Raw genomic sequence first — 23,170 nt, 5'->3', positions numbered from 1 at the left:
CCCTGACACATGCTGCTAAAAGTGGTTCGCAAAATGTCCCTCGATTCTGCCGCCAAGTTCCACCACTAGTGGCGCTAGTAGTTACCTGACGAGCTTGCGCGCGGTCAGCGAGGGCAGCAAGCGTGTCAGAAGTCTACCAAGAGTCTACTAGCGCCACGTAGAGGAATTAAAAAACGGGGACAAGACGCGTACAATTTTTTAGTATACGAGCAGTGGTGAGTGTCAGGGGGCTGCCCTCATACATCTCGCATACGATATCTAGGGTCTTCAACTCGAGAATAGAGCCCCTATACGATAGTTTCTAGTGTATAGCATTCAAGAAATTTCGTGGAGTGCTGTTCAACGTCACAGCAGCCAGCAGAAAACACTATGAAATTTGTCGTTTTATCTAACACTCTAGAGGTGCTTCTAATTTATAGTGAGTACATCATCTATGTCCTCAACGATGTATGGCTGAGGCCTTTGACGGTTCCCGGTTTCGGAGCATTCGCGTCTTTTTGGCGGGCGCAGTGTTTGGAGGTAGCCTAAAACTAGCTGGTTGTACAGAATATCTATTTCAAACCAAACACAAATGGGAGACAAAGACGGAGGTGAGCGTGCTGAGCGATACTTTAAGCCACAATTAAGCATTATTTCTTCTATCTCTACGCACTTAAGCAATTTAAAGTTGTTATTGATACATCCCAAATCCCTTGTGAAAGACTTGTATTTTTACTAGCTTACGCGCTTCACATTCCGAATCGCATTCACAGCTCGCGTAATAAATTTATTCCTGTATTACATACACCGCGGATTTGCAAGATTATAATTTCGCAGCTCCTAGGCAATCGCGATTCTACGCATCTCTCAAATATTTCAGAACATACACAGCATCTACTTTTGCACAAAGTCGAGCGCAACGTTCGAGTCCCTCTTCGACTAGTTATTTGTAGAGGCCGGTAATTTTTTACTGCAATATAACAGTATAAGATAATATTTTTGAGCCTACGTACATTTATATGCCAACTTTGAGCGATTTGATAATAGCACTGAGTTCGAGCCATTATGAATTCTATTTGCTCATTTTTCATTGTTCGCATCTTCTGTTTGAATGGATGAGGTTATCAGCTGATCTGAAACATGAAGTAAACTACTGAATTATTTTAATGTAACCCAATGCAACAAGTACCCTATAGAAATTCATACATTACATCCACTTTAGAAAAGGCAATTGCTTCATGTTTATAGATACTGAACTATCTTTAATCGAGTTTCCGAAGATGCAGCCTCACCTTACGAAACATGATCATAGTCATATGGTCTGGGAATGTTGTAATAGTGAGGAAACCTTTAAAAATTTCAAAGTCATTATATCGAAATGAAATTACACGTTTAAAACCCTTTGCTCGCTAATTGTGATAAATATACTCGTTACTAGTCCTTGGCGTCTAGTTGCTAGAGAGAACTGAGCATTAGAACCCCATAGAATTCTATTTGCCACAAGAAAAGTTAGGAAAAGCTGGAAATATATATATTTTTTCGAATTGAGAGAATTAAAAATTTGCATTCAAACCTGTAGTTTGTAGTTTATTATATTAAACATTGGAAACATTGGAAATGCTCATGCGGATTTGAAAATAGAAAGTAGGGAAAGGGCTGATCCTAAAAGTCTTACATACACTCATTTAAACTAAGATGAAATGGATGTATATTTCGTTTATAATATTCTTGAGAAGATCAATTAACATGAAAAATGGTTTATAACACAGACAAAATACATGTAAAGCAATTAAAAATAATTCCTTAACGTGGGAAAACATTATTTTATATTTTACACATGTGCATTATTTTTCATTAACTTTCAATTTTTTCTGGTCCAGTAGTTTTGCATACATACTATTCTGAAACATTTCAGTTATACATTATATCATTTTTGTATATGTCTTTTTCACTTATGTGTTATTTATTCTGGTCCCTAGCACCATTTCTCTATATCAACGACAATTACATTGAATTGACAATCACCTAGATTTTCAAATAAACATCATCAGTATAATTATTAAAGCTTTCCGTACTATGTATGCAACCAATTTGCAATGAATAATTACTGCATAAAGTTTATTACTTGTCTCGCATCCTATATTTATTCAATGGTATTGGTTCAGTTTACTGTAAATAATATGATAAAACGCCAACTCCGAAGCCATTTAAAATCATAAATTCAAGTAAAACGCATTAAATAAGAAATCATGGATTTTCATTTTAACATTATTCTCACTTATAGATCATAATTTTCATACTGTTTAAAACACGTCTAAATAAAGTTTTATTGTGTTTATTCTCTTACTCAACATTATAATGTGATTTACAATTATGTCACTATGAGGCCAAAGAATTAGTTGGAAGAATTGTTCATAATATTTGATCAGGTTTGATTTATTGAAACCTGTTGATTTGATGTCGAAACTTGAAAAATTCAGATAAAGCATAGGAAATCTAGCAGTATTTTTTGATACAAGAATGTAAAGGTAGCAATACCGCACAGCGAGTGCAAAGGCATAGCACGAGCTCAACATCGCCACCTTTTGATCGTGTATCCAATGCTACTTTTTTATTACATCTGCAACGAAAATCCTGGTTTTTTTTTTATGCACCGTCCACCCACATTAAAGAAGTCTTTTAAACCTGAGCACGAGACAAATTTTTTTTTTAAACTGCTAGCGGTACAAGAACACTTGCCTGCAACTCTATTGGCCGCTAGCGATTTGAGAAAGTTTTTTGGCACTGGTGTCTAAAAGAATCCTTCAAGTACCTGTGGATGGTTCATAAAAGAGTGCTTTTGGTACAGGTATTACAAAAAAGAATTTTAAATGTTGCATTTACTAAGACTTTGTACAGTTGTCCAACACCGGACGCTACCCATGGTATGATGTGTAGTTACATTTATATCTTGCCAAAAAATATCAGAGTGTTCCATTTCGTTATTTTGTAATCATTGCAAACAAGTTTTTCTATCCATGTTTATTGATTATTAAAAGGTGTTAAATTCATACAGAATAGAAGTTTTTTTGGGTAGTTATTTGGTTTTGCAAATTTTCAGCAGTCATGTTCCGACAATGTTTAAAAAATGTAAATATTGCATAGATTAAACTGGAAAACTTACTTTCACGCACTTCAAATACAAACTGCAGTCAATGAGCAAGAAATCTACCTGTTGTTACACAATCATGCCTGATGCTTATTTTGCCAACTAAACGTTATCGGTGACATGTAGGATGTAGAGTAACGGTCACAGGTTACAAAATAAGGATTCCGCGACGGCAATCGGCATTGAGTTTCGAATAGGAATTAATTTTATTTGGTTGCTGGACAACTTGGTTGTGAACAGCGACATGTTTACACCATCTGTAGTGCTAAATTTACTCCAGAGAAAATATTTGCTCAAAACTTGTATCATCAATGGAAAAATTGCATAATATGAACGTGTAGTCTTCTTGCGAGTCATTCGTGTTGACGATAAAAAATTAATTTCCTCATATTGGTTATGCGATCACTTGACGAATGAAGGAATATTTTTCAGAAACATTTGACGATGCGGTTGAGGAACGTGTCATCAATGAAGAGTACAAAATATGGAAGAAAAATACTCCCTTTCTGTACGATCTTGTAATGACTCATGCCCTGGAGTGGCCCTCCCTTACAGCTCAATGGTTGCCTGATGTTACAAGACCAGAAGGGAAAGATTATTCTGTGCACCGCCTTATTTTGGGTACTCATACTTCCGATGAACAAAACCACTTGCTAATTGCCAGCGTACAGTTACCCAATGAAGATGCACAGTTCGATGCTTCTCATTACGACAATGAGAAGGGAGAGTTTGGAGGATTTGGATCTGTCAGTGGAAAAATTGAAATCGAGATAAAAATCAATCACGAAGGTGAAGTCAACAGGGCACGTTACATGCCGCAAAATCCATGCGTCATTGCTACAAAAACTCCCTCCAGTGACGTACTAGTATTTGACTATACCAAGCATCCCAGCAAACCCGATCCAAACGGTGAATGCCATCCAGATCTCAGGTAAAAAATATAAATAATTATTACGTTCATTGTCAAATTCCTTGCATAACAATATTATATGCATCACACTTTCGTAGGTTGCGTGGACATCAAAAAGAAGGATACGGCTTGTCGTGGAATCCAAACCTGAACGGCTACTTGTTGAGCGCATCTGACGATCACACTATATGCTTGTGGGACATCAATGCAACACCTAAAGAGCATAGAGTAATCGATGCCAAGACTATATTCACTGGTCACACAGCTGTGGTGGAAGATGTCGCTTGGCATTTGCTCCACGAGTCCTTGTTTGGATCAGTAGCTGATGACCAAAAACTTATGATTTGGGATACAAGGTATAATGCTGTGTTACGAATCCGACTTTTTTCATGCTTTAATTCATTTCTCATACTAAAGGCTTTAAGCCACTTGAATATGTAAGCAAATTATTTTTCATTTTACTAGCATGGTAATTCGAGTATATACCGGCGTTCTATAAAGTTACCCACCGACCATAGTAGCTCAGGTGCTAGCACCCATGGCTGCGGAGCAGGAGGACTCTGGTTCAAATCCCTGGCTTGTCAATTCGGTCCTGAACGGCAATTTGCAAAAATGGAAGATACTCACGCCGTTCAGGCGCCGGATTACTGGTCGATGGTTTGGACTTGGGTCCAGCTACACCTGAACAAGCTTTTCAGCAGTTTCCCTTGTCTCTCGTGTAAATGCGGGTGTTTCTACTGCACTACCGGAAATCCCTGCTATACTCCTTACTTCCTCCCATCGATTGCAAATATAATTGTGATTAAAAAATAATTATTATTATTATTGTTAAAGCTATTTGGACCACTGATTTTTTTAAAACCGTTACTGAGACAATTTTCAATTACAAATATTACTAATTACCACTTATTTCTTTCTGATTATTAGCTATTACAAACATTTCACTAACACTGAACTGGTTCAAATAATATATTGAATAACCAGAGTTTTTCTAATGTGTTTTTATGCTTGCGGGCAGATGTAATAACACAAGTAAGCCGAGCCATACTGTGGATGCTCATACAGCAGAAGTAAACTGTCTGAGTTTCAACCCTTACTCGGAATTTATATTAGCCACAGGCAGTGCTGACAAGACGGTAGCTCTGTGGGATCTGAGAAATTTGAAATTGAAGCTTCACTCATTCGAGTCCCACAAAGACGAAATTTTCCAAGTACAATGGTCACCGCACAATGAGACAATTTTGGCTAGCAGCGGAACCGACAGACGCTTACATGTTTGGGATCTGAGTAAGATCGGAGAAGAACAGTCCACTGAAGATGCCGAAGATGGACCACCCGAATTACTGGTAATATTCACTGAATTCTACAGTTTGCAGCCGATTTTGACTCGTTTCGTTGTTGTTCTGTATGTTAGGTACTATTATAACACTGGTAAAAGAAAAATCACTTTCATTGTTTTTATTTCATTATTGTATTTTGTGGTTAGAGAGAGTGAACAACAGATGTAGAAACTTGGATTTGTAAAAAGTAATTTTTTTTTATTACCATTGGAAAATCACGTAATATTTTTGTTTTAGTTCATTCATGGTGGACATACAGCTAAAATAAGTGACTTCTCTTGGAACCCCAATGAGCCATGGGTTATTTGTTCTGTGTCAGAAGACAACATAATGCAAGTTTGGCAAATGGCTGAGAACATTTACAATGACGAAGAACCAGATACGCCTGCAAGTGAGCTTGAGGGTGGAGCGTCATAATTTGTTGCAAGTAATTTATTACTAATGGTTTATACCTAATCTTCTTGTACCAAATAATAATGGTTCATCGTCATATTTCATAAGTTTTATTGTATAAGGTGTTTATCATTTGGTTGAACGTTACTTACGAGATTTCGGAAAAATCACTTTGAGCTGAACAAGCAGGGTATTTGTAGATATCCTTGTTAAAGTCAGGTTATTCCACGTTTATCTTTACTTTTGTACAGCGTTCTGTTGATCACGCAAGTTGATCCCTTGGACACATGAGGCTGACTGCAGTTAACAATCATTTTATTTCGGGCACATACAGAGAGTTTATTAGTATGTCATTAGTGAGATAAAAATTTCTCTTGCTGAAGTTCATTTATGTTGATCGTTAAATTGTCTTCATATACCTAAAAATCTCTTTGTAATATTGTAATACATATACCCAAATTTCTCACGTTTTTTTTTTTTCGACATAGAGCAGAGAGTTTTAGGAGCATACTAAAATGTAATTTTCAACAGTTATGGAATAACAAGAATTTCTATGTGTGTCCACAATATATGTAAGTCAAAAAATTGAAATTGTTGGTTATCGATAAATCCGGATGGATACAAAGATAGTAAGAATAATCACTTCATGCAAATTGTGTGTTCAATGGGTCATCTCTTACTTAATTATAAATATTATCACTGAGCGAATTGACATTATTACTTTTTCTACGAGTGAAAATATTCTTCTAAGACATTAATTAATGAATAAACATAAATAATTTCACAAAACTCACAATCTATTATATGTACCAGTGTCATGTAATCTGGATCAGAATCTGAATTGAACTGTTTTTTATATCAGATCTACTGTTTGTCTGTTGTCAAAGTTTTACAAGGTATCCTGGCAACAAAAAATGTGTAATGAGTTATGTTATTGTGTTGATTAAAAACTTTGATTACATGATTTATGATTATTGATAATTCATCATAATGTACCTAACCGTTGGCGGGAAGTTTAAATTTTTCATCTAGAAAATTTAAAATGAAATAATAACGTAATCATTTTGTGTTTCATTATCTATTCTAATACCGCGATTATATTATATTTGTATTAGGTGTTTGATTTATTCTTATCATAGTCTTTAGTATCTCAGGAATATCATTAGTTCAAAGTTCGTTTGCATGACCATACTCGTACGAGTAGTTTCTCAGCGTTAATTATTGTTTTTGATAGTAAAACAGTGAAAAGTTGATTGGAGTGTTGATTCATTTTCTGTTTATATTTACGAGGTATACGTGGGTATACAGTATCGTATAAGTGACTAACAAAAATCTACAATGGTTGTTTTTTCAAACGCAATAAAGAAACATTGTTTAACGCGATAAAATTAAAATAAACCCTGATAAATACGAAAAAAAAAAAAATTTACTCAATTAAATCGCTCCTGGTCTGGATTTTAAATAGTTGTAGTCGAAAGCTCGTCGTATATCTCAGCAAGAAGTGAAGACTCCTCAATTTCTTCTCTATGTTCCGGTGCAGGATTGTCAAGCGATACAACGTCCTCACTATCAATACTCTCCAGTCTGTAGGGCAAATCAAATTGTACTGATAGCATTTGAGATTAGCATGTGAATATTCACACATTACCAGTAGATTCTTCTCGCGGCTGGCACATCGCCTGCGGAATGAGATCTGTGTCTGCTAGCATGCAAATGGAATTAAAATAATTCAAAAATCAATACTCAGCATTCCAAAATTGACTACAATTAAAAATAAATTCGCATTTATTCACACCACAATTAGTTTCTTCTATTTTTCAACTTAAATATTCATTCGCTTGAATTGAAGTGTTTACCTACAAAACTTGTATTTCTGCTCATCGTGGTCTGAATAAGCAAAACTTAGGCAGGAAGTAACTACTAACTAAATCGCGATAAAAATTAGTACAACGGTTACATTTTGAAAATAGCCAGGTTACCTCTTGTTGATATGTTTTCGTTTAATTCCATCTAGTAAGTTAACCACGGGAGGTGATAAAGTTGGACGGAACATCTGTAACAAGTATAGGTTGAGACTGTATTCCGCTAGGTATATTCTAAATCATTTTGCAAGTCTTTTTTACACTTCTAATTAGATCTTTTATAACCTGAATCTCCAGAAATTTTTTAAGATCATAGGCTGAAAAATTTACCGAATTGTGGCCCCACATCCATGTTACAGTTATAGATATCTCTTTGTTTATAAATTATTTTACAGAAAATTTTTACCGTTACCGGCGCACTTCGCATTTCGCGAAGATCAATATTGCGGAATAAATCATGTAACAGCAGCTCCTCCACGCTGGGATAGCGAGCATCTGGCTGTTCAAATATAAGCTCCAAAATTTCAAGAATCTGGATGAATGAGAAATTGAGATTATTCAAATGTCACTATAAATAACTAACATGAATGATGAATCGATTTATATTTTATCGTAGGAAATCGTCGCGAAAACTTTTACCACAATATAGTCAATAATTTAAAGAACAATTAATATCGAGTAATCAACAAACCTGAGGGTACTTGTTGATATCGGACAGTTGCGTTTCTGTTGGTTTAAATGAACACAATTCATACCCTGCGCACATCTCGAATAACACATGGCCTGGAAATAAAAGATGAGAATTTTATTCAGATACTGTAAATTTTGAATTGATGTCATTTGGGATGGATGAGTTCTGGTAGAGCAGGAAGATTCGATAAAATTAGCAGACTCCTTACCGAAACATATCGTGTCGATAAAGTTTAAGTGCGACGATCGGGAAGTGACAACGGGATAGATACGGCTTGTGAAACCGAGCAGAGTATTTTCTAAACCTGCTAAACGAGCGACTCCGTTTTGAACAATCACATTGCCAGAATGTAAGTGTGTCACTGTTGGGAAGCCACGCTCTTTCAGAAATAACAATGCTTCTAAAATTTGACGACCTAATCGCTGCACCTGTGGTAGCGGTAGACCCTTGCCACGAGTCACGTATTTTTGACTCCAATCTTCATTCCAACAATTCCTTTCGATCTGAGGAAGAGTTTTTTTTGCTTCATATTCGTACAATCTTTCAAAATGCTTATCCAAGTGTTTAGAAAATCTGTATTATTTGCCCAACCTTTGTAACGTGTATCGTGTGTTTTGTTTAGTCCAGTATTAAGTTTTGGGAAGTTATGAATGACTAACAATAAGAAGGTCAAATTGTTTATTTAGAGCGTTCCTAATAAAATGTCACTTCGAAGTTTCTTGGTAAACGCTTTTAAAATAAAATGAAGAATTATATGAAACAAGTTTTATAAACGGGATATTTTCACCCATCGGGCTGTTACTTTTAAATGTGTACGAAGTTTTTGTGGTAAAATTAGTGTCAGGTTGTCAGCAGAAATTGATACGTTACAATAATTCAGAGGTCCAAACTTTTCCAGTAAAAAACAGTACCGCTTTTTTTAAGCACGTGTAAATCTACCGTTCGTTAGCAAATTGAATATTCTACCGTCACTGTGGACGCAATATATCGTAGATTTTGGTGACTTCACACGGTAACCCTAATTATGGTCAATTTATTCTTAGTAAATATAGTGATAAGAGCCGTACCCCATATATGAGGTCCTTCAAACTTCCTTGATTGATGGGTTGCACAAGAATCACATAATTCTGCCCTTTGAATTCCTTGAAGTCGAGATCAAGCACAGGGCAAATATATGGGTGTTGCAACGCGAGAAATAAATGATTCAGCGTCTCTCGTATGGACGAACAGATGTTTATTGGGCAGTTTCTGCTCAACGGTGCAAGCGTTAAGAGCCTGTCGGCTTTCAGCGTTGTATCTCTCACCGCAAACCAATGTTTGTCGACGCGAGATCCTGTCGTTGAATTTGAAAATAGTACGCATTGCTTGTAACATCGGGTATAATTAGTGACGAATCTCGGAACTCTTTGCAACTTACCAACGTTGTTTAGTTGTTTTGTCAGACTGTACCGTGTTGATCCTTTAAGATGAGATTGGCAAATCGTTAGTGCTTGAATCCTAGATCTTTTCTCCATCTCCATACATTCGCCGACATCCTCACAAGCGGATGGTCCGTAGCAATCCAGAGCAGTGTACTGATGCCGTCCGTTTCTATGACACGTGAATGGGATACGTTTTAAAAAAAAAAAAAAAAAAATTTCAAACACAGAAATTCCAACTATGTACCTGCCGAAATTAAAAAGTCTTGTCGCTGCAGAATCGTACTTCTTTGGAAAAGAAATGAATTTGAGAACATGCCAGTATCAGAAGATAATTAAATGTCAATCATTTCAGACAAGACTTCGTAATTGCAACGGTCAAAATAACTGAAATTTGGTACTTTCGATCCGATGCTAACGTTTTTGTGTTCATTTTGCTTGCTGATCAGATACGCGAAAAAGGGCTCAACAGCCCCATTCTAAACGCAATTTTGAACAAAAACACTCCAATGCATTTTCATTTGACGCATAAATAAATGGATTTTAATATGGATTTTACGAAATCGCAATAGTAAATAATCAATCGATATTCCCACAATTGAATTTGGAAACTTCACTGAAATTTTTCGATAAAAAATTATTGTAACTAATGAAAAAAAAAAACGAATAAAAGTATTTTTGTATAAAAAACTCTTGTGATTTTACCTTTTACGTGTAAGTGTAATCATTTTATTGGTCTGAAAACTAGAATATTATTGAAAGTTCACAATACTAATAATAGTGCTACTTTTTCCCCGTAGATGAGGGAAAAGGTATGTGAGAGAACTTTATGCTACTTTTCTCCCATTTGTCAGGTCAAAAAAGTGAACATTATCGTTGAATCGAGAATAAAAACTTTTTTCAAATCGTTGATATCTCGTATTAGCTTGTGTTATTCGAATTTCCTCAGATTTGTTTCGATAATAGGAAGAATGTTCACTATCATTATTGCAAATAACATTACTGGAGAATTCTTAAATGGAATTCATGACTCTCTTCCCAAATTTTTATCAAGGTGGTCCCATTTATCGTCAACTATAAAGGGATCGTTTTTAACATAGGTACCTGACTTTAGCAGCTACAACGAAGGATCTTGAATTTGAAGGTTTTGTTTCGAGTTTTGATTGTATTTTTTAATTGAACGATAGATGCATGAAGGCATAAAATATGTTGTACTTATGTATATACATTTCGCGATAACATTTATAGGTATAACATGTTAAAATCAATAACAAAAATGTATACTCTTATTTTCATACATCATTCCTTCATACTATTTGTTACTGACATAGCATCAATTCGTTATCTTTTTGGATGGTAATGGAAAATTCGGAGTGTCAACATCTCCTTCATCCGACCACAGAGCATCGTCGTGATTGTTTGTCAAACAGAGTCTTGTATAATTTATTTATTTTTAATGACAAATAAATAACAGAACTAAAAAACAAAACGACTGTCAAGGAGCGAAAGAACTTGATTTCTGTATTTAGAAATTTAGACTAATTTTATGACCTTGCATGGCGATAATAGCAGGACGAAAAGTTTTCGGGTACGTATGAAAAGAAAAATTTTCAAGTTGAGCAGATTTTTGCGTTATAATCCACATCAGAATTTATCCAATTAAATACATATACAGGAGTTCCAATCTGTAACCATTTACTCGTCTGCTTGTTACACGGAATATTAATGTACGCAAATATAGACCAAAGAAATATACCATCATACTTAGACGCGAGATTCGTAATTATAAAGATTTATCTTATTGTTAGTCGATTACACAACTATGCAGCAAATTTTTTTTCTCTTTGTCCTGAAATTTAATTCATGATTTTTCTATTCATTGTGCTCCAAAATAAAGGAAAAGTACCCATATTCCATATAAAGTTTGCCTTTGTAACAGTTTTGATAATAATAAATTTTTTCGAGTTATCGTAGCAATATTAAATATTTCTGGTATAATTAAAAATACCGCGAAAAAACAAGTTTGAATAGTTTTAAAGCGGTCGTCTCTGAATTTTTAGGGAACAACAAAGTTAAAAATTACCAACAGCTAGTTGAAAACATGTTTCGAGTTATCAATAAATAAAAAGTTTTAATTATGGATTTTCTAAAACACCGTTCAACCATTCTCCTGAATACAAACGCAAACGTATTCAGGGCATATATGTTTTTTTCGTCTAACTGTCGATAAATCTATCGAAATTTCATGCCTTCTTATCAAAGTCAAAATTCGTGTTGACCTGTGTTATTGATTGCGGGTCGAATTGTAACGTATTGCACTTGAGGTGTATGTGTAACGTGTATATGCGTTGCGTAATTCGTACCTGATTTGACCTGAATAATTCGTACGCATGTGTAAACCGCATACATTTCGCCTAATTAAATGATGATCAGGAGATGTGGAACGCGGAGACCAACACCGGACCAACCGCGAGAAGCAAGGATTACGTTTCGTTGCCCGAAGATTATCGTCATTGTCATTGTTATTATGCCACAATTCCGGACGACTGCAAAGGTTTCATCCAATAAAAACAAACAACAGTCATAATAATATTATTGCAATCTGGTTAACCACCTTATTCTTAGCAGGAATAACGACATTCGACGGTAAATATTACGCAAGTTTCTTTCCCATGTACGTATTTTCACCAAACTGAAGAGACACATTCAAAGGCATGCCAGAAAATCATACCGAAATACGTAATTTTATTTTTATTCCTAAGAGTCGGAACATTGAATTCACTTCAGGAAACGTATTCTCAAAGCCAAGTAAAAATAATTACGCAAATTTGCTCTTTGAAATTATTGTCTCGAGCACCGTGGCGATGAAACGTGACGTCGTTAGAATAAAAATTATTTCAAAGGCTTTTAAAAGGGTATTCAAATGCTTGCAAATAACATCAGATTTAGCAATTAAATGTGAATTGTAAACTCGGATTTATTGTACCTTTGCGGTCGTCTGGTTCTGGGCCTAATTGCATTCATGTAAAAATAAAAAAAAAAAAATAAAAAAATGTATACTCGCTTTGTTCTCGAGTAAATTTACGGCGTGAATTTGTATCACGAATCCCTTGAGTTTAAACAACTACTCCGAACTCTTATAACTGCGATAGATCAATACACGATTAAAAAATGATCGATGCGTAAATTCGTCTTTTCGTACATAATACGTCTGGTTTTCACGTTCACTTCACCCGCACTGTGATACGATATACATGTACAGTTTGTTTGTCGTTCAGTTTAGGTTCTTGCGGTTACAGTTGGCGATACTCAAGCTGTAATTCGACGGATGTCAGCAATTACGATTAACCATAACTCACAAATTAGGACATATTGTACAGTGCTCGTGATACTTTGCTCATTTCACCTTTCAGCACCAATTTTGGTGACCGGTACACATGGATTGGATACAGCGTTTTCATTGGTAGTATAATTGGAAGATTTCCTGTTTAGGGAAGACCTAAATTTTTTTTCCTGGGTTTTGAACACCGGGTACAAACCGTTTTGACCTATCTCGAACAAATTCATTATCATTTTGCCATGATTAAAATAAAAAATAATAATAATTTCTAGAGCACGACGGAGCCTCGCCAAAAATTTTTAAAATCATTTTTTCATCTTAAATAACTCCGCATCCTTTAACTCTACCTGTACTAAAAAAATCATTGATTAATTATCTACCAATATGTATGACAAGAAAAATGTATATTTCGGAGCAAAAGGCCTTTATTTAAAATATTATTCTTAAAAAATCTTTAAAACAATTTCTTTTATCTCAAAAGAATGTTGCATACTCTAACTCAATACATATTAAACAAACGTCTGATAATATCTTGATATTAAAAAAAAAATTTGTCAAAATTTCTTACGAAGTCCGTCGTGCCTCGTTTCCTCAAATTATATTTGTAATTCGACGAAATGAATTATTTTGCATGTTCATACGTGACGTCGTTATAGGCTTATCTCATTTATATAGGTATTAGCGTAAAATCAAACTAACATAATTATTTAATTGTTTTAAACTCTTCAGCACCTATTAAACTGATAAAAATTAGAATTATATGTTTGCAATGAATCTTATTGTAAATTAGGTATATTCTTCAGACTGCAACAAGCACTATATTTGCTATATGCAATCTGTTGTCAATGATCATTGCTTATCGCAGAGTAGATATTTTCAACACACTTTTTCCCTACTACTGTATTTTTTGTGAAAATTGTTTTTTTGATTTTTTTATATCTCTAGTTCATTTCAATCCAAATTTGAACTTCTTTGAAGTCTCACTTGAGCAATACTTTCCTTATAAATTTTAGTGCCATCGAGTGGTCCCATCGATTTTTGATTTAACACGATAAAGGGCGAGCTTCTCGCGTCTTTTAAATATTTAGGTACTGCAACGAAAATTCGTGAACATGTTCGATAAATCAAGACAAAATTTATAGCACAAAATTTCTCTATCGCATATTACAATGCTTGATTTTTCTAGCTCTCTTTCGTTTCTCTCGAGCTTATGAAATACTTGAAACGGTGTAAAGAAACAAATCGATCAACAACAAGTGCGAATGAATGAATAATAAAAAATGACTTACCTAATGTCATTCTGTTCTCTGTTACGCGCTGCTGTAACTCGGTTGAATAAAATCTTGGCAAGACTATCAATTTTGTTGGTCAGCTGGTAGCCTTTTTCTTCTTCACTTTCGTCGTCCTCGATGCTTGCGCTTCGTCCACGCCGATCAAGAACTCCTCTGGCAGAGAGCATAGCCTCAGTGTCCAATTCGATTGCACTTTGGGCCCGTCGAGTTACTTGCCGTCGTTTACGCCGTGACTTTGGCCGCACTTGACAGAAACGATCGTGTCCGGTCATATCCGGTTCACGACGATTTTCACCCTCTTCTCGCCGGTTCATATTTTGATATAAGTTGAACATTTTCACCCGGCGAATTTGGTCCCAAGTCTGTGACATCGGTAAAATATATCTTTGCGAAGCGTAGTATTAACAATAAGTAAAGCATATTGTGTTGCACTCGACCAAAGAACGATACTTGAGTATCTGCACTTAGCTCTTTTTGCTCAGGAGCAATTATAATCAATGGTATTATATCGTTAAGCCTAAACCGAATCTCAGGCAACAATTAATCGTAAACCAAAAATCGTATAAAGAAAAAATTATTACAAGTTATAGAGCAATAGAAATCTTTGAGCTTATGTAATCTGTAATTTACTTCGAATGAATTTCAGTTTAAAAAGTCATTTACAAAAACATAAATTTTTCGATGTCCCTGATACATCTTTTTCCCTAATTGTTATCTGGGATACCACCTAGGCTGGACCATAAAAATATCCGCAATAACAGAACAACATGCACCGACATGTAATTTCCTCATAAAGATGATAATTAAAAACCGTACTAGGATGTATAAATTGTGACTATGAAAATTTTTTCAAGCGTTGAGCGAAATATTTCGCTGCGTTGAGGTACGCACGTTAAACATACAATCATAAAAAATATGTACTTAATGACAAAATAAACGACAAATAAAGGAATAAATAATTATGTCACTAAGAGAGGTCATAATTACAATTTAAATACCGCGTTCATGCGTGTCGAAGCTATTGAGAATAACAAAATCAGCTGATCATCAGCATTACTGATACTGTCCGTTTTTTTTCGTGTACGCAGTCTTGTCAAAGCTATTATTCACAGCTATGAATCTAGACCGTACAATTATGTCAATTTTGTCAAGAGATTTCCGAATGACATCTGATCATCGAAAAGCTATACGTGAAATTCCACAAACCATAATTTAACAGTCGATTTTTTCACATTCTCCTACTGACCAACATAAGTTGATATCATTTAACTTTAAACTTTGAAGAGTTAAATTTTTTTTTAGTTACCCTGCACTCGGGTGATCGAATAAAATATCGAGAACTATCCAGAGAATTTTTATGGTATACCTCGAGACTTCATTTGATATTTGTATACAGTAATGATTCACATGAATATAAAAAAAGGTTACAAGTAAACGTTTTCGGTACATTTTGAGTTTCACTCAAATCGCGCACGGTGTGAAACGATTGTTCAGCTATGTATGCAGAGTAAATTTATAAAGTTGGTAAATGGAACGCAAGATTTTCTAAACCAGTAGGAAAAGTATCGAGCACAGATACAGATAGCAAGAATTTGACAGGCATAAAGAAGGTCGAGTTTCCCAATTTAAAATATCCGTGACTGATCTTACTTGGAAAATACCTGCTGCTGGAAAAAAAATTCCTTCACGCTTGTTCAACGTGTATTATTTACATGCAAGGGTGAGACAACATAAAAATATATTCATACGTACTCACAAAAAGAAAAAAAAAATTACTACAAAGTTGAAAAAATGATTCAAGCATTACGTACACTTATAATTAGTATAAAATTTGTAACAAAAGCGCACGCCAAAGGAATATTATACTTACTTGTTTACTAAAAATGGTAGAAATGATTGACGAGAGATGAAAAAAATTCTACTTTGCAAAGTAACGATTCTCGGCAAAGGTGCAGGTTCGTGATTTATCTGCACTAGCGTTAACTTTCATCGCTGACGCGACTCGGAGCCCTCGAGGACAAATCTTGGCGGGACAAGATGCTCGGAAGTAATGAGCGGAAGGCCGGGAGGGCGGCGGCGGCGGCGGCGGCGGACTGCAAAGCTTGCAGAGCCTGCAGAGCTTGCAGAGCTTGCAGAGCGAGCGCGAGGGATGCACTGACTGTGACATAGATTCACTCGGCGAGGGGCTCGCTGCCCCGGGGGCAGAGGGCAGAGCTGGGCGAGGCTGGGGGCGGAATGGGGGATGCGGGCGGCGCGTTACCAGCCGGTGGTTGCGGCCCGCAGCGCGGTATCCGGGACCAATCTGAATCAAACCGAAAGCTCAAAGCTGTCCGTTGCGGGGACAAGTAGATGGGTTACGAGTGGTGCAGCATGCAGGCTCGTTAAACGACAATTGCAAAGTGGAACAGTGAGCAGCTTGGCGGCACCGGACTAGCGGCTAGCTGTCTCCTTGTCGGGATTAACGGACTTTCCGAAGCCGTGTTAGGTCCTTTCTATACGATCCCGCCTGAAAGTAAGGTAACGCTGGCGGCTTAAATACGCGAGGGGCTGCAGACCTTTGACCTCACGCGGTTTAGAGACAAAGAAAATAGCTGGGTGGGGGTTGAAATGTAGGTAGATCGAGAATTGGAAGGGCCGCGATAGCGAATTTTTCAAGAAGCGAAAATGTTATTCGGTGTAATTTAGAGATATGGAAACTCGTGGTATGGAATAGTGAAAAAATAGAAAGGTCAGAATAAAGAATGTCAAATGTAGAGACGACAGAATTCGTTTCGATAATATAGAACCGTATACAGATTTTAGATTCTGCCGTTCCACGTTTTAAACTTTCTATATTTTGTCTTTCTGTGCTTCTCGTTTCTGTATTTTCAATTTTCTGTACTTGAACTTTCTACATTATGATAATTCTACGAATTAGATTTTCGCGTCTTTGCAAATTCGATATTTTGGTCCGTTTGTCGATCAGCTATTCTGGCTTTTTAACTCCACCCAAATCGTTTACATGCACGTATGAGTATGATCGGTGTAGAGTTGCGTGTACCGGTGTTGAAATTGTTAATTTTTTCAAGTTTCATTACGCGGATGGGTAATTATTTGGTATTCTTGAATAGGATTGTTAATAAGCTCTGGAATCCCTTTCGATAACTTTTTCGAAAAGTTGTGCGAAGATTTTTAAACTGTACCAAACTTATTTTGAAATCTACATGAAAACCTTTGGTGAATCGTCGCAGGTGGTGATGATGATGATAGTTTTAAAGGAAATTATGCTGCCACGAAGTGCTGAACTGAAGAAGTTTTAGCATACCGCATGCACTGATCGACAAATTTTCCCGTATATGTTTAGGGAGGAATTGAAAAAAAAAAAAAAAAAATTTCCTGAGGCAATTTTCCAGTTTCTACCACAGTTCAATGGTTTGAATGTCTTGCCGCTTGATTGTCGCGAAATTATACAAGTTTGGTTCAACAGTGTTGAATATATCCTTTTGAGAAATAATTTAAAAGAAAAATACATTTACGTACTTTAAAGAGAACGTTTTTTGTTCCAAAGCTACTTGAGAAGAAAAATACCTATAATTTCGGATCCCTTCGGAGAGACTTAATATATCAAAGCAGATCACACAAGAACAGATTTGAAAATAATGATATGTAGTTGCAAAATGCCGTCACTGGGTAATTTTTGAGTTTTCAATAGCGTGTATGTACTAACAAAATGGAATATCCGTTCAGTTTACGTTCATATTTCATTTTTCGAATTTATAACACTCCTCGGGTTCTCACAGCGATTACGGCTCTACGACCGAAACAATTTTCGATTTTTTGATCACTCTGACAATAAGCGGAGAATCCTACGTAAATTTATGCCACAATTAGCTGCTACAGACTTGTGTTGTTTGAACCTGAATGACGTTCATGATACACATCTCTGGAATCGAAAATGAATTCATTATTCATCTACTTCTGACATTCTGGATTAAAAGGACAATAAGTCACCTTGAAGAAGAAACGACATATTTGAAATAAAAATATAAGAATTTCAGATAAACGTGTCAGTTTCTTTTTAGTTCACATGAATTACGTAATAAATCCACTCTAGGTTTCAAATTTGGATATGTAACAGTAATTTGTGCTGCAGTCAAATAATGCACAGACATTTTTTTCGTGCATCAAGCTTACCTGCGGAATTAAACCTAGAATACCTTATTTCACTCCCATTTTGTTACTGTCGCGAGCTTGCACTTCGATTCGAGTACAGAAGTAGACATGTTAGTATGTCTACGTCTACCGTAGACTCAATGTTATGTATCATTCACGGCATATGTATGCACAATGTACGTCGGTTGAGACGGGAGATTGGAGTCGACGCATTAATAATATAACTGGGTCATCCGCGTCGCCGTAGACTTCTCTCCTAGTCGTACCCGTTCCGTATGACCTCTGCGTGAAATTTGACCATACTTCTTCGTCCCGTAGGTAATCTCACCTGCATGCACGGATGCCTAAGCCCACGGCTTCTGCGAGTCACGTTGTTTTCTTTTCGGAGATACGAAAAAGCACAAAGGATTTTGCCAAGAAAGAAACATCAATTGGGGTGACGAGTATTTTTCGGACCTCTGACGGCTGTTAATTTCTTGCGTTTTTCGATCATTTTCTCCGCACCGTGTTTATCGGACTTCAAATGTAATTATTTCTGTGGTGATTAATGAAATGAACAATTGCATGCACTAATGTTTCAATATATATCAAGTATTTTTTCATATAATGTACCTATATGCTGTTTCAAATTAAATTAGTACAGTTTTGTCATAAATATACATAAAAATTTCGAAATACGTACCATAAGAATCTCCTTCTGAATTCCCAGATTCATTTAATTCCTGTAACTATCCAACGGAAATTGGAATTTGCGATGATTTTTGATTTGATATTGACTTCTAGTGAGGTAGCTAGGAAGTTTTAATAATATCCTCATCGGTATCAAAGTATTATGAAAGAGCAGCGTATTACATATTCAAGAACTTTGGATGCGATAAAATGTAGTAGGCCTTTTTGTTTGTTACTTCAATAACACAGGTCTGCAACGAAAGCCTCCTTTAAAAAAATATGCCGAATATATATCTGCTTTCTATATTTTGCTATCACGTATATATTTCATATTTTTTTTTTTTTAAATTCAGAATTTGTGTTTTGTTTTTGCAATTGCACTACTTTAATGTATTTAAATAGTATCTGTACATACAAAACCAGTTCGAACTGATAGAAAGTGAATTAAAAGAAGTTAGAAAAGAGAAATTAAGAGAAGACGTTCGCTGTGAAACTCCAATCAATGATATAAAAAGAAAGAATACTAAAAAATAACGAGAATCATACTAGAAGATAGATTCTTTGACGATTTTAATGTTTAAACTTTTCAAATTTATAACTTTTGTAAATATTGTTGCTATCATTAGTGTTTGATTATAACGAGGAAGCAAAAATAGCGTTTTACTAAAAAAAACATTATATGAAAAGTATACGTGGTACATACTTTTTATTACTATATTTCGATGCAAGACCATCGAATCTATTATAATTGCATATAATAATGAGAAAATATTTTTTTGCAGATATAATGAATACGTAGTGTGTTCATCCGTTTCAGCCGCAAACGGATATTTATTTATGGTAAATTATAAAGCTAGTTTTCAAATATTCAGAAAATAATCAACACTGCTTTATACACCAAAAAATGTGCTGTAAAATGTTAAAAATGAGTGGTTAAGTTCTCTTTAAAACACAAATTTTGCTTCTGTCTCGCGATGAACATTTTAAGGCACAAAGTATTCCATACAAGTATTAGAATTGTATCTCAACCACTTTTTTTCTCACGTGTTAGAATCAGCTGCATGTATTCGTCTAAAAACTTTAAATATGTTCTGTTGTCTGAGATTGAGTTCTGAAAGTGAAATACTTTATATTGGAAACATGCATTGGCCGATAATAATTTTCATCTATGTTCAATCTTCTACTCAATATTTAAGATTGTGAATATAATGATGCATGAAATTAATGTTACAAAAAGTTTCAATACATGTTTAATAAAAAAAAAGTCCATAATACATAAAATTTAGCACACTAATGTATGTAGTATAAAATACAGAAATAATTAGACGGACACGGTTAAAAGTCTTGTTACAAAAATAGTACAGTGCTTCATTATTTCCTAATTTTCATGTCAGTTTATTAAACTCTTTGCAATAGGTTCACCTTAGTTATCGTCTTCACTCTCTATGCTTTGGCATTCGGACTCATTCAAGGCATTGAATTGTTTAGGCCAGCTTTTGATCGGGCGATCGTTATACATCTAGAAATCGAAATTAAATATGAAATCATCTTCACATTACTAAACGTAGTCTAATGTTAGAATAAATATTTCTAATGTTATATAAATATTAAATATGCATAAAGCTTCAATAGACTTTTTACAAATATTAGAAATAAATCGAGTATATTTTTGTGTTTTGGCGTATTTAAATTTACCTTCGAAACGAATTCCAACAAATGACGTTTCGAAACCTCTTCCTCGGCACGCACACCCCAATGAAACTCATATGCAGGTGGATCCGATGATCCTATCTTGGGCATTTTTAAATACTGTTGTTTCACAAATTCCTGAATAGAAATAATATTTACATTAGATAAAGAAGAAGAATAAAAGTTAGTTGACGGAAAAAATGTTTAAAATACTATAATCTTTAGATGGAGATAATGTATATCATTACCGCTAATAAGATAAAACTTTCTGAGGATATGCATAAACATATTATACACCTTTCAAATGAATCTTTGGTATTGGTATAAGAAGTTGAATAAAATTTTTTTTCATTATTTTTATTACTTATACTTACAACAGTGATTATTTTGTGTACATCACCAAACATCTGAGTCTTAAAACCGTCTCCAGGAATTATTGTCAATTTTCTTAAAAAGTCCCATAACAATTCTGAAACATCAATTACAGTGAATACACAGATCGTGTATGATTATCACACAGACTGATCCACATTTAACTATATTAAATTGCTCAATGAAAGTAACGTTAACAAGCAAGTAAAAACAAACCTTCCTTGCATATACCATCCAACATAAAAATATGAGCAAGAACCAAAATTAGTAAAATTCGACGGGGTTTTTCGCTCTCCGGACACGAAAGATGTGGAGGATTCGTTGTAATAGCATTTGTCAAAATGTATTTGCCAGTTTCAAATTCTACCAGATTAAAACCAAACACCTAGAAAAATGAGAACAAGAATAAAAAAATGTTCACCAAAACATATCTAAATTCTGTATTGAATTACTTGTTGAATTTTTCTTTCCATTCTTACTTGAGTCAAAGTGGCTTTAACTTTGGTCATAATCTTGCGATAATGTTTATTATATGTTCCAAAAACATTTTTAACCAATTGTGGTCTTTGTATGACATGCTTAGTTCTGTCAACTGCTAATAAATATCTTATCACGCTTCCGACTAGCTGATTTTCTTCTTCAGCAGTCAGATCTTTGCTTTGAGTTGCTTGAGACTCTGTCATGTATTCATCGTCATCATTTTGCTGGGTTCTCTGGCTGGTTGGTGAAGTGTTTTTGGTATTTGTTTTACTGGCTTGCGAGGCGTTTCTAGTAGATCGTTTAACTGATGAGGTATTTGTAGTAGAACTCTGAGTGCTTTGTGCGGTACTGCGTGTATTATAGTTTCTTTGAGACATGGCTAAAAGGTATTGATATTTTTATTCGACATTAGATAAACTAGGAACTAACCCAAATTCTGCTTAATATAATAATAATTACTGCCAGCACCCGCCGATAGGGTATGTCTCCAGGAGGCGCAAATGCCTGTGCGGAGCAAAAGGGGAAACGAATCAGCAACCATTATATTAACATTGCATATTTTTTAATAACATTTTGAGAATAGCTGCATTGTTGAAAAATAGTTGTATAGTATACGTTAATATACTTTGTGTGAAATACTGAGTTTATGTATAGAATAAGAGTTTATGAAAGGTAGGGTGAGATTTTGATGACTTCAATCACAAGACGAAGGCAGGCATAATTACATTTTAATACTGATAACTTTTAATCACAAATATCAAACTTATGTTAATTATAAATTGTTTGCTCCATTTCCTCAAATTTTTTAGCTAATGTTGACGTTGCAAACTTTAATATAATGATTTGTAAATCAGACCACAGTTATGGCATTACTCTACATAAATTCCACATTGACAAACAAAATTGTAAAGTTATTTACTATCTCACTATTTTGTGCAATAAATTAAATCCAGCCCTATGGCATTGCAGCAAATCACCGTCCCGAATGTAAGGTTATAAATTGTTTGGACTATGAACATCAACACTGAATTACTCGGGAACAGTGGGCGAGCATTATTTTCAAAAAGCAAAATTCTTTACGTACCCTCATAAACGTGAAATACTTAATGGATATACAAGTCGTGAGCACTTAATAACGATCAATTCCAAACGTAGACGAATGATTTATTCCTTAAGTTTTGTTGTCTATGTCAGGTTTGTCGTAATGATGTTGGGAAACAATAACACTGATGCTTCTGCAGCGCTACCTTATGTTGACGCCAAAAGCATGTACTTACTTAGTTTTTGAAGAAACAGATTTAGGTACTTACCACAGTATTTACACGTCGAATCTTTGATTTACGTAATACCGTCGGTAGCATAGGGAACACTGCTGGGATGTCGATAACAAATAATACAGTGGCTACCCTAGTTTCCTTCCCTATCGACTAACTAT

The 23,170-nt window shown here is 35.1% G+C and overlaps 3 protein-coding genes across 18 annotated transcripts; 1 reads left to right on the top strand and 2 right to left on the bottom strand.

The window, feature by feature from the left end:
• The first annotated feature begins 451 nt into the window (after positions 1–451).
• LOC124180463 (chromatin assembly factor 1 p55 subunit) lies at positions 452–6,337 on the top strand. The gene is made up of 5 exons (XM_046566048.1): positions 452–590; positions 3,560–4,058; positions 4,136–4,393; positions 5,056–5,383; positions 5,615–6,337. The coding sequence occupies exons 1-5, from the start codon at positions 572–574 to the stop codon at positions 5,792–5,794; spliced, it is 1,284 nt and encodes a 427-aa protein (XP_046422004.1). The 5' UTR covers positions 452–571; the 3' UTR covers positions 5,795–6,337.
• Positions 6,184–19,454, bottom strand: LOC124179885 (slowpoke-binding protein). 14 transcript variants are annotated; one of them, XM_046564939.1, is made up of 10 exons: positions 19,208–19,452; positions 18,677–18,903; positions 14,371–14,735; positions 9,741–9,913; positions 9,391–9,656; positions 8,532–8,826; positions 8,324–8,415; positions 8,039–8,164; positions 7,750–7,823; positions 6,184–7,354 (listed from the first exon to the last, which is right to left on the bottom strand). In XM_046564939.1, exons 2-10 carry the CDS (start codon positions 18,677–18,679, stop codon positions 7,228–7,230), a joined length of 1,521 nt encoding a protein of 506 aa, XP_046420895.1. In that variant the 5' UTR covers positions 18,680–18,903; positions 19,208–19,452; the 3' UTR covers positions 6,184–7,227. The 14 variants fall into 14 exon arrangements, with proteins under 14 accessions (XP_046420895.1, XP_046421237.1, XP_046421327.1 ...); XM_046565464.1 differs by lacking the exon at positions 18,677–18,903 and adding an exon at positions 7,419–7,472 and having other exon boundaries at positions 7,219–7,354; positions 19,208–19,454; XM_046565642.1 differs by lacking the exon at positions 18,677–18,903 and adding an exon at positions 7,419–7,469 and having other exon boundaries at positions 7,219–7,354; positions 19,208–19,454.
• Positions 19,455–20,426: 972 nt separating this feature from the next.
• Positions 20,427–22,967, bottom strand: LOC124180512 (non-structural maintenance of chromosomes element 3 homolog). Of its 3 annotated transcripts, XM_046566263.1 has the most exons (7): positions 22,820–22,966; positions 22,195–22,239; positions 21,735–22,114; positions 21,472–21,640; positions 21,258–21,352; positions 20,890–21,021; positions 20,427–20,713 (listed from the first exon to the last, which is right to left on the bottom strand). In XM_046566263.1, the coding sequence occupies exons 3-7, from the start codon at positions 22,110–22,112 to the stop codon at positions 20,618–20,620; spliced, it is 870 nt and encodes a 289-aa protein (XP_046422219.1). In that variant the 5' UTR covers positions 22,113–22,114; positions 22,195–22,239; positions 22,820–22,966; the 3' UTR covers positions 20,427–20,617. The 3 variants fall into 3 exon arrangements, with proteins under 3 accessions (XP_046422219.1, XP_046422131.1, XP_046422304.1); XM_046566175.1 differs by lacking the exon at positions 22,195–22,239 and having other exon boundaries at positions 22,820–22,967; XM_046566348.1 differs by lacking the exon at positions 22,195–22,239 and having other exon boundaries at positions 21,258–21,307; positions 22,820–22,967.
• Between the last annotated feature and the right edge of the window lie 203 nt (positions 22,968–23,170).

This window comes from Neodiprion fabricii, chromosome 1, assembly GCF_021155785.1.
Source record: "Neodiprion fabricii isolate iyNeoFabr1 chromosome 1, iyNeoFabr1.1, whole genome shotgun sequence".
NCBI lineage: Eukaryota > Metazoa > Arthropoda > Insecta > Hymenoptera > Diprionidae > Neodiprion > Neodiprion fabricii.
Note: the sequence above shows the minus strand (reverse complement) of the source record. Positions and strands in the feature narration are given on the sequence as shown.

What these genes read in the sequence shown, in the direction of transcription:
- LOC124180463 (XM_046566048.1), top strand. An exon ending in GAATGCCATCCAGATCTCAG is followed by an intron (nt 4,059 to 4,135) that starts GTAAAAAATATA and finishes ACACTTTCGTAG; the next exon opens with GTTGCGTGGACATCAAAAAG. An exon ending in CTTATGATTTGGGATACAAG is followed by an intron (nt 4,394 to 5,055) that starts GTATAATGCTGT and finishes GCTTGCGGGCAG; the next exon opens with ATGTAATAACACAAGTAAGC.
- LOC124179885 (XM_046564779.1), bottom strand. Translation starts at nt 19,240, where the DNA reads ATGAATCTGGGAATTCAGAAGGAGATTCTTATG. An exon ending in AGAGAACAGAATGACATTAG is followed by an intron (nt 9,914 to 14,370) that starts GTAAGTCATTTT and finishes CACGTGTCATAG; the next exon opens with AAACGGACGGCATCAGTACA. An exon ending in TATCGACACGATATGTTTCG is followed by an intron (nt 8,416 to 8,531) that starts GTAAGGAGTCTG and finishes TTTTATTTCCAG; the next exon opens with GCCATGTGTTATTCGAGATG.
- LOC124180512 (XM_046566175.1), bottom strand. Translation starts at nt 22,112, where the DNA reads ATGTCTCAAAGAAACTATAATACACGCAGTACCGCACAAAGCACTCAG. An exon ending in TTAAAGCCACTTTGACTCAA is followed by an intron (nt 21,641 to 21,734) that starts GTAAGAATGGAA and finishes TCATTTTTCTAG; the next exon opens with GTGTTTGGTTTTAATCTGGT. An exon ending in GGATGGTATATGCAAGGAAG is followed by an intron (nt 21,353 to 21,471) that starts GTTTGTTTTTAC and finishes TTGATGTTTCAG; the next exon opens with AATTGTTATGGGACTTTTTA.